Here is a 17185-nt window from a genome sequence, read left to right as displayed (position 1 = left end):
TTCCTCTATACACATCAACTCGATGCTATTCACCTTCTATAGCTCGGACTAGTAACTATAATTTTGATATAGTATATACACTAGTATATACTACGGGTCAGTAACTCTGATATATGTGTAGAAAAAAATTAACTTTATAATTTTAATATATATGCACTAAAAAAATGTTATTCCGTAACTTTATTTTATGTGAATTTAATCATTTTAAGACTATATAACAGTTTACTACATATATCAATATTTATTTCAATATGAAAAGTAATGAATTTTATATCTCTAACAAATGTACAAAATGTTTATTTGTGAATTTAGAGTGGTTTAAGTTATTATAATATTTTGTTTACAATTATTATATAGTTTTAAACTGTTTTAAATTGAAAAAGAAAGATAAAATAGTTTAGAGAGTTTAAGGAATACAAGTGTTTATCTGTGAATTTAAAATAATTTAGATACTACATAGTCATTTTAAATAAAACTATTATGTAGTACTAAATTAGTTTAAATTTAAAAGAAAGATATATATACAGCGACTCTGGAATAATTTATATTGAATAATAATTTTTTAAAAATATTATATAAATTTAAATTCATATAAATTAAAAAAGAAAGACATATAACTATTTCAAAGGTTTATAAAGAACACATAGAAATGCTTGCTTTTGAATTAAAGTAGTTTAAGATCGTATAATAGTTTTGTCGAAAGTTGTTATATGATTTTATACTGCTCTAAATTAGAGAAGATATTACATTGTTAAAATTTGAGAGTTATTATGCAAAAAAGTAAATCGTGGAAAACTCTGGCAGTTAAACCATGAGGGTGCGAAGTAAAAAACTCCGCTACGCAGAAAACCAACGGAACGATCTCTCGCTTCCATTCCTCTCTTAATTCTCAATCACACTTCTCTTCTTTCTGCTTAGACGATTTCATCAGCAGTACGATTCTTCGTCTTCCTATCTTTTTCTTAGCTTTTCATTCGTTTGATAGTTTCGTGGATCGTTCCAAATGAGGCACTGATGATCGAGTACGGAGCAACAGAAGACGCTCAAATGGAGGAATACCTGGAGAACGTTAAAAGGCTGAGATCGCAGATGAATGGTGAGTTAGTTTATCATCCATCTACTATTCCCCTCTGCATTTTTATCAACCCAGATTGAAATCGTCGTCGGTAACCCAGATATCGAGGAGGCGGCGGCCAACAGATCGGTGGAAGAGCAGAAACAGAAGACCGCCATTGTGGCCTTGGAAACCGATATCAGTTCCGGTATGCCCTATCCTCTTCCGTTTAACCAACTCTTTCTTTTCCTCGTTCTTTTTTTCTTTGATTTATTCTTCAAAGAAAGTGATGGAGGCCTAGGGTTAGCACGGGTAGGCGCTTGAAAAAAGGCTTTTCCTCCTTGAGCTGATGTGAATCCGATCTTGCTCACCGAGGTATCTTAACTAGTTCCTGTACTTGTTTCTCTACGTTTCTTGTAGTGAAAGCAGAAACAAAGCGTTTGAATGATGAGGCGGAGGAGATGCTCAAGGCGAAGGCTAATATTGGCTCCGAGATCACAGAGAAGCAAAGGAAATTGTCTCTTCTGGAGGCGGAGTCTTGTAGCCTGTCTCAGGTAATTAATCTACCCCAGAACTTAGACACAAATGTGAATATACAGAGCTCGATTCATACATCATAACATAGATTACTAAACTTACCATTCCTTCAGGTTTTAGGATAAGCAATTCTGACGTTATTTTGTTTTATTAGCCATTTTCTTTAAATTTGGTCAAATTTAATTTAATTGGTAATTCTTAGCTCCTTAATGCGAGCGCAGTAATTTTCAGCTCTTCTCCTGTACTTGTAATGTAGATTTGGCTCAGTATGAGAGATACTTTATCTGATATGATCTGCATTTCGTCTGAATTTAGTTTTATTGTTAATATGTGCCCCTGAATGCAGACTAAATAATATTTCAACATTTTTCTTGTCATATTAACAAGTTTGATTATTTAGTGATTTAGGCAACAATGCATAAAAAGAGCTACTTTCAACAGTGACATGAAATGCTTGGTCACTGTATTTTTCATGTTAATTTGTAGCTTGATATATGCTTGAATTGTAGACCGTGGAACTTCTCAAACAAGCAGTGGCCAACTTGTTATTGAGACTGAAAGAGAAAAGGTGTGCATTTATTATACTGGGATGTGCATTTTTCAAAGGATCAACGGGTTTTTATAATTCTATATTCTATGCTTTATCTATCTCTCATAATAGATTGCACTATGGAAATATTTCTGAAGAATTGAACCTCAAAGTGCAGAAACAACAGGTTACAGCTGACTAGCCTTTCAGAGCTCTTTTATCTAATCTTTCTTCTATGTGAACACAATGATAAAAAAAATTATTGAGAAGATTTTTTTTTCCTATCCTGCGATTAGGAGTGGTACAACTCATACATGCTTATGATAGAAGATCCAACATCGGTAAGTTTTTATGATATTTCACAACTGGGGAATCCACATTTAACTTCTCAAATTTCTATTACTTATGGTTAATGCTCCATTGAATCATTGATTTTGCTATATATTAACTGGACTTGGTTCAATGTTTACAAGCCTAAACTGTTTAACTTTGAATTTTCTACCTTAGTTTGACATAGCATTTATAACTTAACCTTTTAACTACTTCCTCCTTTTGAATTAATAAAATAACAAAACCAAATTTTTGCAGTGTTAAATAAATTAAGCATTTCACAGTGCTTATAAGTTTCAGCAAAAATTCTCAACTAATTAACTAAATGGTGTTTTTTAGGGCATGGGTAGTGCAGAAGAAGAAATATTTCTAGACAAAGGTATGGTTATTACAAAAAAAGTCTTTTCTTGGGCTTCTACAAACAATCAAATTGTTACATCAATATAGTTTCTTCCTCCAGTAAAAATAGAAACTATATATAATATAGTCATACTCTTGCATCATATATACCTCAATATATAATATAGATGAACAGTTAGGAGATATAAAAATAGAAAGCAAATTGTTCTATCTTTTCTTCAATTGATCCCTGTAAATTTATTCATTGTGCAGAAAATAAAAATGCTGCACATTGGATGCAAATGAGTTCTGAGAATATGGTTTGAAATTTTCATTTACTTCATTGTTTCATTCTTCATTCACTTTGTCATCTTACATGATCAATTCATTGTTAACAGGGTGATGAAAACACCGAAAGATGCGGTGACTTAGACCTGAAATCTGCAAAAATGAAGCTAGATGAATTAGAGATAAAAAAGTTACAGATTATTGAGGATAGAGTTAAGGTATTGTATTTTGACTGGCATCATTAAAACATGTTAATTAGTACAATTTTCAGGAAGTAAGTGTATTAGTTTCTTTTATTTAACAGACGCAGCAGCTACTTGAGCAGATGAATAGTAAGATGCAGTCAACTCCTGTGAGTGCAATTTATCTCTGATGCCACTCTACCCTTCTCACTGCTATATTTCTACATGGTCGTACATTAGCAAATTTTCTGTGTGCATCAAATACTGTTGTCCTTATGCAGTCTGCACTTATGGAAATGGCTGTTAAAGCCCTGGAGAATGAATACAGTTCTGTGAAGGCTGATAAAGCTGGGGAACTGGAGTATTTGCAGTCCCTAGAGGCACGGATCGATCAACTGAAGGTATTTGGTTACATTTTTTTCTCCATCATCTTATGACAGACTTCATTTTTTCCCCCTATTTTCCTCATTCTTGTAACTTAGCACAAAAATACAATTTCCACTTTTCTTCCTTGCAGTATGTGTTTTAAGTTGGCTGTGATTGACATGATAGCAATTAGATAAAAAATAGGGAAAATGACCTAGAAGGTAAGCAAGGTTGATGGCCTATTGATAGAGATTAATAGTTTATTCCCAGATGCCTTATCATTCTCATTTTTTTATACTCTAGCTATTGATATGTGAAGAAATGAATAAAATTAGAGATACAATTCTACATGACTCAAATTTCAAATTTTATCCCTCCTTTTTCAATTCTTTCATTTCAGATCTTTAGCTTTAGGATAGGGAGAAAAGAAAAAAAGTGTATGGAACCTCAACAAAAATGTGATAGATCAAAGATCGAATTTGGGAGACCTAAAATTTAAAGGTGGATCTAGTCACAAAAAGACCCTATCTTCCAGAACTCCTTATTAAGACCCTCAAAATATTTTTTTAAGCATAACCTTAGAGATTTTAGTATACAAAGGTAGACAAATTTACATTCAATTGGGGAAAACAGTTCTTCCAAAACGTGCATCTGGTTGAAGTGAGCCACAACAAATTTCACCTTATGACGCGTATGTAGCAAACATTAGCAGCAAATGCATCTCCGACTCTCCTGGCATTGCAGAGAAGCAACATGCTTTCTATCAGAAAAAACTAGAAAGCAACAAGCTAAAATAATGTATGAAGAAACTCCAACAGCCCTTTTCAACACCGAAAGTTGTAAGCAAAGACAAGCACTAGTGGATCCTTTTGACCACCGTCAGCTTCCAGAGCTACATTCTGAACATCAAAAGCATCTATATGCATTAAACGCTTTCTTCTGAACATAAGCACATGATTGTGAAATTCGATGCAGAATAAGCTGAGTAGAGATCAAACCCCCCATGTGTTCTGGCTATTCCTCTTTTGCATCAAATCATGTCTTTTTCTAGGGTATCTAATAGTTAATATTAGATTAACATTTGACTATGATTCTCAAGAGCCTCCTCTTTGTTTTTCATCGTTTTCATTGTTTTTTTCCTGCTGTTATTTATTTCATATTTCTTTACAGAACCTCTCATATATCATCAACTGTCAATGTGGCAACGAGTACAAAGTAGAGCTGGCAAATTGAGCTGCATTCTATGGATTATGTGTATGAAGCTGTTCACATTTCACAATAAGAAAATATATGTAGCCGCTCATGACTTCCTAAATAGCATGGTAATATTCTTATATCTTGAGAACTTGAGATCACTGTTCGGAGTACTTTAGAAAACCCTAGATGGTGATGAATTTTCAATAGTGAAATCCATAGTTCCTAGGATTCTTGGAATTTGCACAATAATGCATGGGTGCATGTTAGGTCAAATTTAGCATACAAACTTGGAAGCATGAGCCTGTTTCTCTATGGTCTGCATTATACATCTTGCAATTTTTGTTACTTCTCAAGATTAAGGAAGACACATTTGTTTTTTTTGGTGTTATAAAGGAAACAGGGATTTCGTTCTCATTCAAACCTCTGTTGGAGAGCGGATATATTCTGGAAATCTTGTTCAAATGGAATCTAGAGAGTCATACCATTTTTTCTCAAAATGGAAGAAACTATCTCAAGGGCAACATCTAGATTAGATCAACATAACTCCCAAGTTTAATAGTTATTAGTTTTTTGTGGTTAAAATTAGTCAATGGATTTTTTAGCACTGTCCATGAGAATCAGAACTAGAGGAAAAGCTACTATTTTTAGTCATCTCTTACGATGACACAACCATAATGTAGGATCAATGTGGTGGCTAGGGAGGGGAGGGAGTGAATAACCGTAATCCAAAATTGAATAATCTTAAACTCAAGAGTTAGCTTGGTTAGAATTTTAGTTACACAGTGGAAGCATAGGTCTTTCACGAGGTTCAAAAGTTTCAACATCCTATTTTACAATTTATAACTCATTGGGAGAGTCATCCCTGGAATCCCACTATCTCTTCTCCTTCTTGAAGGCAAAGAAATTTCTTACAAGAACTAATATTGAAAACAAAATAAATTAATCTTGTGTAAACCAAATATAAGTCCCGGTGAGGCCGGCTAGAGGGGGGTGAATAGCTTGCAAGCACAATTTTAAAACAAATCTCTTGCTTTCTACTCAGCAAGGACACACTATTAGTTTAAACAAAATAATAACATAAAGAAAGAGTAAGAGACAAGAAGTTTTACTTAGTTACAACTAGGATGATTGTTAATCCATGGCAGTTGAAGCTCACTAAAAATTCTTCTTTGATGAAGGCGGAGTAGCCTCTTACAATCGTTGAAAGCATAGAAACAAAGAACATAATTCAAATACAGTGTGTTGTATTCAATGAAGAGGACCAGAGCTTTATTTATAGCACACTAGTTGAAATATAGTTGTTGATGACATGGCGGGTTCTGGGCGCCTAGACCAGGTTTGGGTGGTGCATTATCCGCTCTGCAATGGCTTCACAACGGCTTCATGATAAGTCTCTTATCCATGCTCGAGCGCCTGGACCGGTCCTTGTTGGTCCCTTGTCGGCTAACAAGAGGAGATGAATTACCTTGAAAATGAAAATCAACCCTTTCTCGACTTTTCAAACTTAGTTAAGAAACACTTGTTAAATAAAAAACTAATTAACAAGAAAAAAAGAAGAAGCATATATTTTTACTTGGTTTGCATTCAGCAGATTGCTAGTCCAAGACATTGAAAGCTTACTATCAAATCTCCTTTTGGCGGAGAAGCCTCTTATAGCAGTTTAAGCACTAGTTTACAAAATCGAACAGAAAGAAGATCGTTTTCAAGTGTTGTGTTGAATTATTGAAACCAGAATTCTATTTATAGCCGACTGGATTATTTGTTGGCGTGGCAGCTCTAGGTGCCTAGAATTGGTTCAGGCGCCTTGGCATGGATAAAACTTTATCCATGGCGCAACAGTGCACAACAGATAAAACTTAAGTGGTCTAAGCACTTGGAACAACTCCAGGTGTCCGGACCATGTTGATCAATTGCCAAACAAGGCGCGTCGAGGAGGCGCCTTGGGCTGTGCCTAGGGGGTTTGGGCGCTCGAACCAGTTCGAGTGCCCAGACTTGGTCCAAGCACCCAGACAGTCAACATCTCATTGACTGTCCAGTTTTCCTCCGTTCCGATTCGATTCGCTTGGGTGATTTCGACCATCTAGAATAGGGCTCACCTAAACTTATTTTTCGGCCTTCTTCTCGAGTAAGTTTCCGCTCCGACTTCTCGTATCTCAGAAAATGTTGCGCGCTTCCTTCTCGTCCACCAGCTTACTCTTTCAAAGCACCTCGTTCCTCGGACGCACCGAACCCATCGACTCTCTCCCGTGTCATCCTTCTCGCTAGCTGCATCTTTTGCTCGACTTCCCATGCTCATATGTCCCTGCATACTTAGACACAAGATATCTAACAAACACATAACCTAATTTAGTTGATCACACCAAAACTACCATAGGGTACCAAGAGTCCGGGCGCTTGAAATGTTGCTGATGTGGACCAAAATTATATTCCCATTGCAACATCTCTGAAAGGGCGCCTCTGCTAGCCCAAGCTGGTCCGGGTGCCCGAACTGGCCCAGGTGCCTAGAGTCCAAGCACCCGAATTGATCCGGGTGCCTGGAGTCCGGGCGCCTGGACTTGGTCCAAGCGCTTGGACAAGTCAACTTTGTGTTGACTTGTCCGGCTACTGCTCTGGTCGCTTAGGTGATTCTCCGATCATCTAAAGTTGAGCTTACCCGAACCCAACTCCGACCTTTTCCTCGAGCAGACTTCCCTCCCGGCTTCTCGTCCCTCGGAAGCGCCACGCGCGTCCTTCTCGTTTGTCGGTGTACTCTTCCATAGCTCTTCGCCCCTCGAATGCACTGAATCCGTCGACTAGCTTCTCGTGTCATCCTTCTTGGTCGCTGCGTCTTATGCTCGACTTCTTGTATTTCTAAGTCTCCTACATACCTAGACACAAGATATCAAATACGCAGAGCCTAAATTAACCTGGTTGATCACATCAAAACCAATCTAGGGTACTTATAATCTCTCTCTTTTGATGTGCATCAACCCAAGTTAAGTTAGGGTTAAAGCAAACAATAAAATTACAATTAACTCCAATCAGTTTTCAATTATTACAAGTAAAAAATTAAATCATTAAATCAATATCAATACCTCCCCTAAACTTAATCTTAATTTTCTCTCTCTTTTGATCACATTAAAATAAATATGTTAGGGAAAAATCAAAAAAATAGTTAGAAAAATATTAATTTTTTTCAGTAATCTATCTTTTTTACCGAATTTAAAAATACTAATTTTATCAATTAATTCTTTGTTTTAACAAAAATAAATTAAAAAATATTTTTATGTTTCGAAAAATCCTAAAGATTTTTATCAAAGTCAGAATAAAAAATTATACCTACAAAATATTTGAAATGTAACGATAATAAATGTTTTTAATCAGATAATATTATTTTTGAAATTAATTATTAAAAATAGTTTTCAAATCCTAACAATCTTGTTGATTTTCTCATCATCCAAAATACAATGGCAAATTTTCAAAAAATCAAAATTATTTGGCTAAAATATTCTCTCTTTCAAAATTTATTTTTATATATGTCAAATGGGAGAGAAATGCTAAAAGTTAAGTTAATATTTTTCAAACTATGTAAATAGATTTTTTTTAAAATATGCTATCTTTAAATTCTCTAGGGGTTTTCAAAGTATGTAAATGGATTTTTTTTAAAGTAGGTTAACTTTTAAAAATCTCTCGAGGTTTTCAAAGTATGTAAATAGATTTTTTTTTTTTAAAAAAAAAAAAGTATGCTAGCTTTCAAAATTTCCAGGGGAGAATGTGAAATTTAGGGGAGCAAAGTTAAAAAAAAAATCCTTACTTTAAAATTTTTAAAATTTTAAAGCTTCTTTAAAAACACTTAAACTTATTTTTAAAGAATTTTTCTTTTGTGTTAAATTTCATTAAGTGTTATGTTTTTTATTTAACTTTAAACCAGATTTGCCATAAATAAAAAAGAAGAAGATTATTAGTATTGGAAGTACTAACTAATTAAACTTAGTTTTGATAATGACAAAGAGTTCAAAGTTAAGTTGCATTGTAATCTAATAAGTTTACCTGAATGTGCAGGAAAGACCTAGTTGAGGCTAAGCAATGAAATCGTGGTCAAAGGATTGAGCTTAAAGTCCTGGTCAAGGGATTGGGTATGAAGTCTTGGTCAAGGGATTGGGCATGAAGTCCTGGTCAAGTGGACTGGTCAGAAGTCATGGTAGATCGAGGACATCGAGCGAAAGTCCTAGGGGTCACGAATGCCAGGCAGGCGGGTCGAGGATCGGACATCTAGCAGAAGTTCTGAAAGTCAAGGTCAGATGTTGAGCAAAAGTCCAAACAGAGATTTGACAAAAGGTAACTCCCCTGAGAGGAGTACGTGAGGATGCATTCCCCATTAAGGGAACAGTAAAGGTCGGTTCGACCTAGGGTTTCATAAAAAAATCTGAAAGTCAGAATTAGACAGTCTCGAGACTATCAAACCAAGTTAAAATGGTATATTTTTCCTTTTGTACTAACTCTGTGGTATAAGAAATTGAAGCTAGAAGATGGTCGAAAAAGGGAGTTACAGGTGACCAAGAAGGGTCCAGGCACCTTGATGTCCAAGCGCCTAGAGTAGGTCTAGACGCTCGAATTGGGTTGAACCCAACCATGAGTACAGATGAGGTGGTGTGCTTCAATTTGCTAGCACACGTCAGAATCCCAACGCCCGGACAGTGTTACAAAGTCATAAGTGCACGACTACATCGTCAGTAATAAAAATATCGATTCCACATAGATTGTAATTAAGCACTAGTTAACTTCACACGGTGAATTATCTAGACAGTCAAAGGTTATCTCACAAACGTTAGAGAGAAAGAGAAAGGAAAAGAGAGAGAGTAGAGAGAGAGAAAATAAACGTAGGTAAATGAAGGATGATAGATTCTAAGTTTTTGGTTTCGTTATGATAGTAGTTAATGTCCCTATGCATTGTTCATCTACCTAACTCCATGCTTGTACTCGTGTAGGGCTTCTAACTAGAGTCCGGTACAACCCCGGGAAAGTCACATTAAAGAATCTACCCAACTTCTAACGTCATTAAGTAGAGAGGTACCTAGGAAGTCCGGTTAAGAGGAAATCCCTGTCACTAGGACCTCTGGTCATATGTTCCTAGATTACACAGTCACTTCCTAATGGTAGCACTGGAATATCTACTTCAATTAGAATATCCTAACAAGAATTAGCCTCTATGTTAAGATCTTTTGACTATAAAAAGTGGGTAAGTATCGATGTACTCTGTCATTAAGGGCATAATATGTTTAGTTAAATGGACATTATTTGTCAGTAAGGATCTCCCAATTATCCAGTCTAGTAGCAACCTTAATATAGAGATAAAATCCCACACATCTACATGTTTACACTGTTCATACATCTCGACAAACACATAAAAGGCATAACACGTAGAACAAGTAGTAAACACATCATTTGCATAGGAAAATATCCAAATACATAGTTCATACATTACATTATAGTTATTTCTTACATTCTAGATCTAGAGAATCTATTCCATAGCAAAGGATTACAATCCAAAAGACAATGAAAATAACAAACTGCAACTCAAAACATGGATTGAGAGAGAATAGAATGCTTATCCTTGAAGCTTGGCATCTTTGGAGGTTTTCCCTTACTCGGGAGGTGGATGAATCGACAAAGATACAAGATCTCAGGTTCCTCAAAGGGGGAGAACCCTTTCGGAAGGAATAAGGGCAAGCCCCAAGCCAAAGAGTATTGAAAAAGGGAGAAAAACTTCTTTTATAGCTTTAGACACGACCCTTGCTTAGGCCGTGACACGACCTTATGAATCCACACGACCACACTCTGGTCTGGTGGCACAACCGTGCAGAACCACACGACCACGGTCTAGTCCAGTGGCGCAGCCGTGTGGATTCACACGGTCGTGTGCTGCTTTGTCTATGGAAATCCACACGACCGTGTGGAATTCATATAGTCGGGGTTTGCTCCCTCTCTAGAAACTTGACACGATCATGCCATTTGCCATAGCCAGAGCCTGCTTTGCTTCGGGATAGCCACACGGTCGTGTGGTTTCACACAGTCTGACCTTGATTTCTTCCAGAGTTGCTCCCGTGTGCGTTTTTGCTCTATTTTCGCTCCAAATAGTATCTTGTCAACAAGAAAGCACACAAAGAGCATATCTCTGACAAAGAAGTGAAAATATAATATTACAATGAAACAAGGTGCAATAAACATATATTATTCTCATGAAATACAAGTAGATGTATATCAAAGCATGCATAAAAGTGTATATAATCTACGCACATTAGATGAGTCAGACACTAGGAGATGGATAAAACCTACACAGATAGAGCCTCGTCGAAGTGTGGCCACATCATTCATCCAAGTGCCCAGGGGCCATCCAGGTGCCCAGAGTTGGATAAATCCCCGACGAGACAAGATCAGATAAGCGTCGGTCCAGGCGCCCAAAGTTGGGTAAATCCCTGACGAAATAAGATCGGATAAGGGTCAGTCCAGGCGCCTAAAGTTGGATAAATCCCCGATGAAACAAGATCATAGAAGTGTCAGTCCAGGCGCCTGAAACTGGTCCAAGCACTTGAGACTAGTCCAGGCACCTAGAAAAGGCAATAAAAAGTGCTTTAACTAGCCGCTTTAAAATACAATTCACTATGACTTCTATACTTGTCGCTGCTTCGAAAAGCTCTTCACGACGTCCAAACGTTGATCTGACAGCCAACATCAAAGTTGCTACTCATTTAAAGGTATTGATAAATTTTGTATTTGTATTTACTTTGTAATGCATATTTGTTTTGTAATTTTTTGAAATGTTAGTGAATTGTCCAACATAAATACTCAACGAGTGTGAGCCTTGGAGTAGGAGTCGTTGAAGATTCTGAACCAAGTAAAACTAACTTATATTAGTGATTTCTTTGTCCTTCTCTTAATTCTACTTACGCTGTGTTTTCTCTAGTTTTTATGAAAATTATATAAAACACCACGAGTATTATTCACTCCCCCCTCCTCTAGCGCATTCTTCGATCCTTCACTAGCATTTTCGTGCGACTATCTGGTCACCCCTAACTTTGCCCACTTGATCATCCACAAGAAACTTTATCTTCTAGTTGTTGGTGCAATCGACCTCCAAGGTTTTAATATCCAACAAATATGCTTAATGGAGCTTGATCAAGGGAAGTCCTAGTCGTGGCTAGGCAAGGTGAGAAGTCAACCGAGTGATTAGTCCTAACTGCGGTTAAGAAAGGAAAGTCCTAATTGTGGCTAGGTAAGGAAAATCTCAGTAGATCATGGAAGATAGGTAGAAGGATTCAGCAGATCTGGAGGACCCAATGTCAAATCCCTAGTGAGTCGATCCAATGCTGAGTCTTGGTGAGTGAAGCCAGGTGGAGAAAATCCTAGGAGGAGGTAATCTTAGGTCTTGGTGAGTGAAGTCCGGTGGAGAAAATCCTAGAGGGAGGCAACTCTAGGTTCTGGTGAGTGAAGCCAGATGAAGAAAATCGTAAGGGGAGGTAACCTTAAGTAACGAGAAGTCTTAGAGGAGTGAACTCTAAGTAAGGTTGATCAGATGGTTTTCGATCGACCGCGCGTGGTTGACTGGACTAGCGGATCTTGGTAATTCTAAGTTAGCTTTGTTAGAATTTGAGGGATGTCCTAAGGCAATCGCCTTACGATTTTTTTCTATTTATTTGATAAGTATAGATTCACTATTTGAGTGCATATTATATGTTTAATTGTCTTAAACTCATTTACTAAATGTCTATAATATAATTCATAGCGTGAGAGAATTTGTGATTGGATCGCAACTAGTGATTATCTCTACATGTGCAATTATGAATATATTGAAATTTTCCTAGTCGTCGAATTGATGCATTCGGACATCATCAATTCTGTAAGACTAGCATGAATTATACTCCTTGGTTTGGCCAAACAACTGTTTTCTCACTGGCTGGAGACATTGGGATGTCAAGAGTTAAACGTGGATGCTGGTTATGTTAATTAGTTCATTGGAGTGAGTTGCTGTAAGATTTCATATGGTTATATATATATATAAGTTTCCTTCGACTTAAGGTATACAAGTCATCTTGGTCATGGAGACTTATACTTTGACATCTTAAGTAAGCATCTCATTGAGATGTGGCCCGGGATGATTAGGTATAAGTTGAAGTGGTCGAAGGTGTTTGGATAGCCCACAGAAGATTCACCGCTCCTTGCGAGCATACGTATACCCTATGACCACTCGTTAGGATTATTACTCAAAGTCTTTAGCTAAAGCATCACATGTTAAGAGTACAAGACTCTTGTACACATGTATGAGTAATTTGAATTCACAGAATGAGGAAGTATCACTTGGACTAGGCGTGATGTAGTCAGTCTAGTGGGAACAAGACACATAGACCATGTCCTGAACCAAGTGGGTATAAGATGAGTGAAAGGAACAAGACACAACTCACTGTAGATGCTGAAGGATTTAGAATTAATTCTAAAATCAACTATGATTTCCCGACTAATTGGGGATCATGATGTACTACTAGGTGTCACTCATGATTGTTCTATAATTAAGTAGTTAATTATGGACAACCAAGATAAATCGGGAACCTATTCGGTCACACACACTAACAAGTCTCTAAAATATATAAAATAAGTTAAAGAATAGGATTCTTAGATCAAAAGATAATATTTGGTTAGATCATACATAAGACAAATATGGAAATATTTGTCGCAATGGAAGCGCGGATGGGTTACATCTCTTATGGAAGAGTTGGATTGTATTTAGTTTAATCATGAATTAGTCATAAACCAACTTGGTTTAGTTGTAAACCAAACCAAGGGGTTAATGAACTAATTTTTAGTTAAGGGATAATGGGTTGGATTTGAACTTTCTAATCCAACTCATTAATGAGGGCTATATATTCATATGGTTGAGTGAAAATTATACACATGAGATCATTAATTAGCTTGTAAGGTTTTTCGAAAATCTTAACCCAATTTCTCTTCTCCTCTCCCTCTCCCCTCTCTCTTTACCGCCGCCAACAAGGGGAAGCCCTTCCCCTTGTTGTCGTGACCACCACAAGGAAGAAATCTCTTCCTTGTGTGCTTCTTTTCCTCTTCTTCTTGATCTCTTTTCTTCGCTCGTGGCTAGTAACTTCTGAAGGAGAGGCTTGTGCTCAAAGAGTTGTCTTGAGGAGTTCGACGTGGATACGAATAAAGGCGAAGTTCAACAACGTTGCTACGGTTGATGCTCTTCTTGTTACAAGTCATCCATAAGGTACACCTAGCATAAATTTACTTTCCATAAAAAATTTAATTATGCGATCATGTTTGACATGTTGTATCCTTGTATGCGTGTGGTGCATGTGATGTAATAATTTAGGAATTATTATTATTTTATTTTCCGCTGCGTATGTTTTCAAAAACATCTTTTAGCACACACCGCATCGGGCATATCCCAACAAGTTTTACCATAGTATTGTACATTACTATTATTGATGTTGGCTAATTTAGTATTGCAGGAAAAGTCTCGGTGGATTATACGATCAAACACTGAGCAGAGAAAGTCCAAATGTGTCTGGATGACTAATGTTTGGCAGGTAGGTTGGGGTAACCAACGGGAGAGGAGCGACAGTGAGGTCGTGTTCCGAAAAGGAATAAACCCTAGGTCGTTGATTCAAGTTAAGAAATAGGTAGGTTTCTAAGTTGAGATCAAAACCAAGTTTATTGTCTACTCGTACTTTTCTACTCATGCATCATACTATACTATGTTAACTCTATTTTGCAAGAGTATTCGAACTAACTCTATTTTATAGGATCCAGGTGGATCAGTCGACCAAACCGAGGGATCGGTCGACTGAACCAAATTGACAAGGCACATTGTGATTTAGCAAAACACATTTGGAATGCAAGGGAATTGGTCGATTAAACCCAATGATCGATTGATCGAACATTTATTAGCATTGATGACGAAGTAGATTCGGATCCCAGCGAAGAAGGCAGTTTGAGGGATCAGTCGATTGAACCAAGTGACCAGTTGACCGAACCTTTAATGACATTAATTACGTGAAGATCATATCTCATCACCGAAGGAAAGAGCAGTATTTAGTCAACTGATAGGGGGTTCGGTCAACCGAAGGCTTTTCGGTCGACCGAACCTGACTTATAAAAGACCTCGAGATATGTTCTGAAGTAACAACTCTCTGATCATTCCTCTATTGCATTCTGCTCATGACTCTACTATTCTGCGCCACAACCCCATGTGCAAGCTGCTACGTTGAGAAGTTTCGACTCGTTTAATCATCTACTCTTTGTCGATATATTTTATTTGTAGCTTGCATTCTTACAAGAAGATAGTAGTGTTACTATCATTCTTTCATTGTATGAATTGTTTCTTTCTGAAGATTTCGAAAATAAGAATTATAGTGAATTGCTCAACGGTGCGATCAAATATCGCAAGTCTTGAAGTAGGAGTCGACATAGGCTCCAAACCAAGTAACCATCTAAGTCATCTGTATTGTTTTTACTTTTATATTCCGTTGCCACTTTGATTCTTGTTTTATGAAAAGAAAAAGTTTTAACGAGCGATATTCACACACCCCTATCGCTTCTTTTCGATCCTTCACTAGTGATAATTGTAGGGATATGCCCAATGCGGTGTGTGCTAAAACACATTTTGTAAACACGCGCAGCGGAAAATAAAACAATAATAATTCCTAAATTATTACATCACACGCACTACATACATACAAGGATACAACATGTCAAACATGATCGCATAATTAAATTTTTTACGGAAAGTAAATTTACGCTAGGTGTACCATACAGATGACTTGTAACGAGAAGGGCATCAACCGTGACGACATTGTCGAACCTCGCCTCTATTCTTATCCACACTGAGCTCTTCAAGACAACTCCTTGAGTACAAGTCTCTCCTTCGGAAGTTACTACTCACGAACGAAGAAGAGGGATCAAGAGGAAGAGAAACACACAAGGAAGAGATTTCTTCCTTGTGGTTGTCATGGCAATTCCCCTTGTTGGCGGCGACAAAGAGAGAGGGGGGAGGGAGAGGAGAAGAGAAATTGGATTAAGGTTTTCTAAAAACCTTACAAGCCAATTAATAATCTCATGTGTATAATTTTTTCTCAACCATATCAATATATAGCCCTTATTAATGAGTTGGATTAGAAAGTCCAAATCCAACCCATTACCCTTTAACAAAAAATTAACTCATTAACCCCTTGGTTTGGTTCACAACCAAACCAAGTTGGTTCATGACTAATTCATGATTAAACCAAATATGGTCCAACTCTTCCATAAAAAATGTGGCTCATCGCGCTTTCATTGCGACAAATATTTCCATATTTATCTTATGTATGGTCCAACTAAACATTTATCTCTTGATCTAAGAATCCTATTCTTTAACTTGGTTTGTGTCTTTTAGAGACTCGTCAATGTGTGTGACCGAATAGGTTCCCGGTTTATCTTAGCCGTCCATAATTAACTTTTTAATTATAGAACGATTATGAGTGGCATCTAGTAGTATATCATGATCCCCAATTAGTTGAAAAATCATAGTTAATTTTAGAATTAATTCTAAATCCTTCAGCAGCTACAGTGAGTCGTGCCTCGTTCTTTTCACTCGTCTTATACCCACTTGATTCAGGACATTGTATATGTGTCTTGTCTCCACTAGACTGACTACGTCACACGTAGCGCAAGTAATACTTCCTCGTTCTGCGGATTAAAATTACTCATACATTTGTACAAGAGTCCCGCACTCTTAACATGAGATGCGTTGGCCAAAGATTTTGAATAATAATCCTAACGAGAGACCATAGGGTATATGTCTCCTCGCAAGGAGTGATAAATCCTCTGTGGGCTATCCAAACATCTTCGGGCACTTCAACTTATTGTTGGGGTTGCAAGGTTGCAAACATAGTCCCATATTGGAAACACATGGGAAAGATCATGGGTTTATAAGAGGAAAGATATCTCCATTGGTATAAGGCCTTTTGGGTAGAGCCCAAGAGCAAAACCATGAGGGCTTAGGCCCAAAGTGGACAATATCATGCAATTGTGGAGATATCTAAATTCTTTTCGATCCTACAATTGGTATCAGAGCAGGGACTGCCAGAAGGTTTAACCGCCGACTGTGCACAAGAGTTATGGTCTGATTGAGCCATGTGGGTACAATATTGACCTCGAACAAAGAAAGTGGGGGCTCCTATGTTCGGATCAAGAAGACCAGACACCAGGCAGGAAGTCCTAGTTGCGACTAGGCAAGGAAGTCCTAGTAGGTCGGGTGGACCGAGGGGCAGGAAGACCTGGTGGGTCGAGGATCGGACGTGGGAAGCCTATGGTCCTTTGTTTGAGGGGGGATTGTTG

General features: G+C 37.2%; 1 protein-coding gene across 3 annotated transcripts; it reads left to right on the top strand.

Moving 5' to 3' along the window:
* The first annotated feature begins 788 nt into the window (after nucleotides 1-788).
* Nucleotides 789-5167, top strand: LOC121997216. 3 transcript variants are annotated; one of them, XM_042551511.1, is made up of 13 exons: nucleotides 804-933; nucleotides 1009-1096; nucleotides 1176-1262; nucleotides 1475-1608; nucleotides 2101-2159; nucleotides 2253-2307; nucleotides 2417-2461; nucleotides 2790-2829; nucleotides 3063-3109; nucleotides 3188-3295; nucleotides 3382-3429; nucleotides 3541-3660; nucleotides 4796-5167. In XM_042551511.1, exons 2-13 carry the CDS (start codon nucleotides 1015-1017, stop codon nucleotides 4856-4858), a joined length of 888 nt encoding a protein of 295 aa, XP_042407445.1. In that variant the 5' UTR covers nucleotides 804-933; nucleotides 1009-1014; the 3' UTR covers nucleotides 4859-5167. The 3 variants fall into 3 exon arrangements, with proteins under 3 accessions (XP_042407446.1, XP_042407444.1, XP_042407445.1); XM_042551510.1 differs by having other exon boundaries at nucleotides 792-1096; XM_042551512.1 differs by lacking the exon at nucleotides 2417-2461 and having other exon boundaries at nucleotides 789-1096.
* The last annotated feature ends 12018 nt before the right edge of the window (nucleotides 5168-17185 follow it).

Source organism: Zingiber officinale, chromosome 6A, assembly GCF_018446385.1.
Source record: "Zingiber officinale cultivar Zhangliang chromosome 6A, Zo_v1.1, whole genome shotgun sequence".
In the NCBI taxonomy this organism is placed as follows: Eukaryota; Viridiplantae; Streptophyta; class Magnoliopsida; order Zingiberales; family Zingiberaceae; genus Zingiber; species Zingiber officinale.
Note: the sequence above shows the minus strand (reverse complement) of the source record. Positions and strands in the feature narration are given on the sequence as shown.

What these genes read in the sequence shown, in the direction of transcription:
- LOC121997216 (XM_042551510.1), top strand. Translation starts at nt 1,015, where the DNA reads ATGATCGAGTACGGAGCAACAGAAGACGCTCAAATGGAGGAATACCTG. An exon ending in GGAAACCGATATCAGTTCCG is followed by an intron (nt 1,263 to 1,474) that starts GTATGCCCTATC and finishes CGTTTCTTGTAG; the next exon opens with TGAAAGCAGAAACAAAGCGT. An exon ending in TCAAAGTGCAGAAACAACAG is followed by an intron (nt 2,308 to 2,416) that starts GTTACAGCTGAC and finishes TCCTGCGATTAG; the next exon opens with GAGTGGTACAACTCATACAT.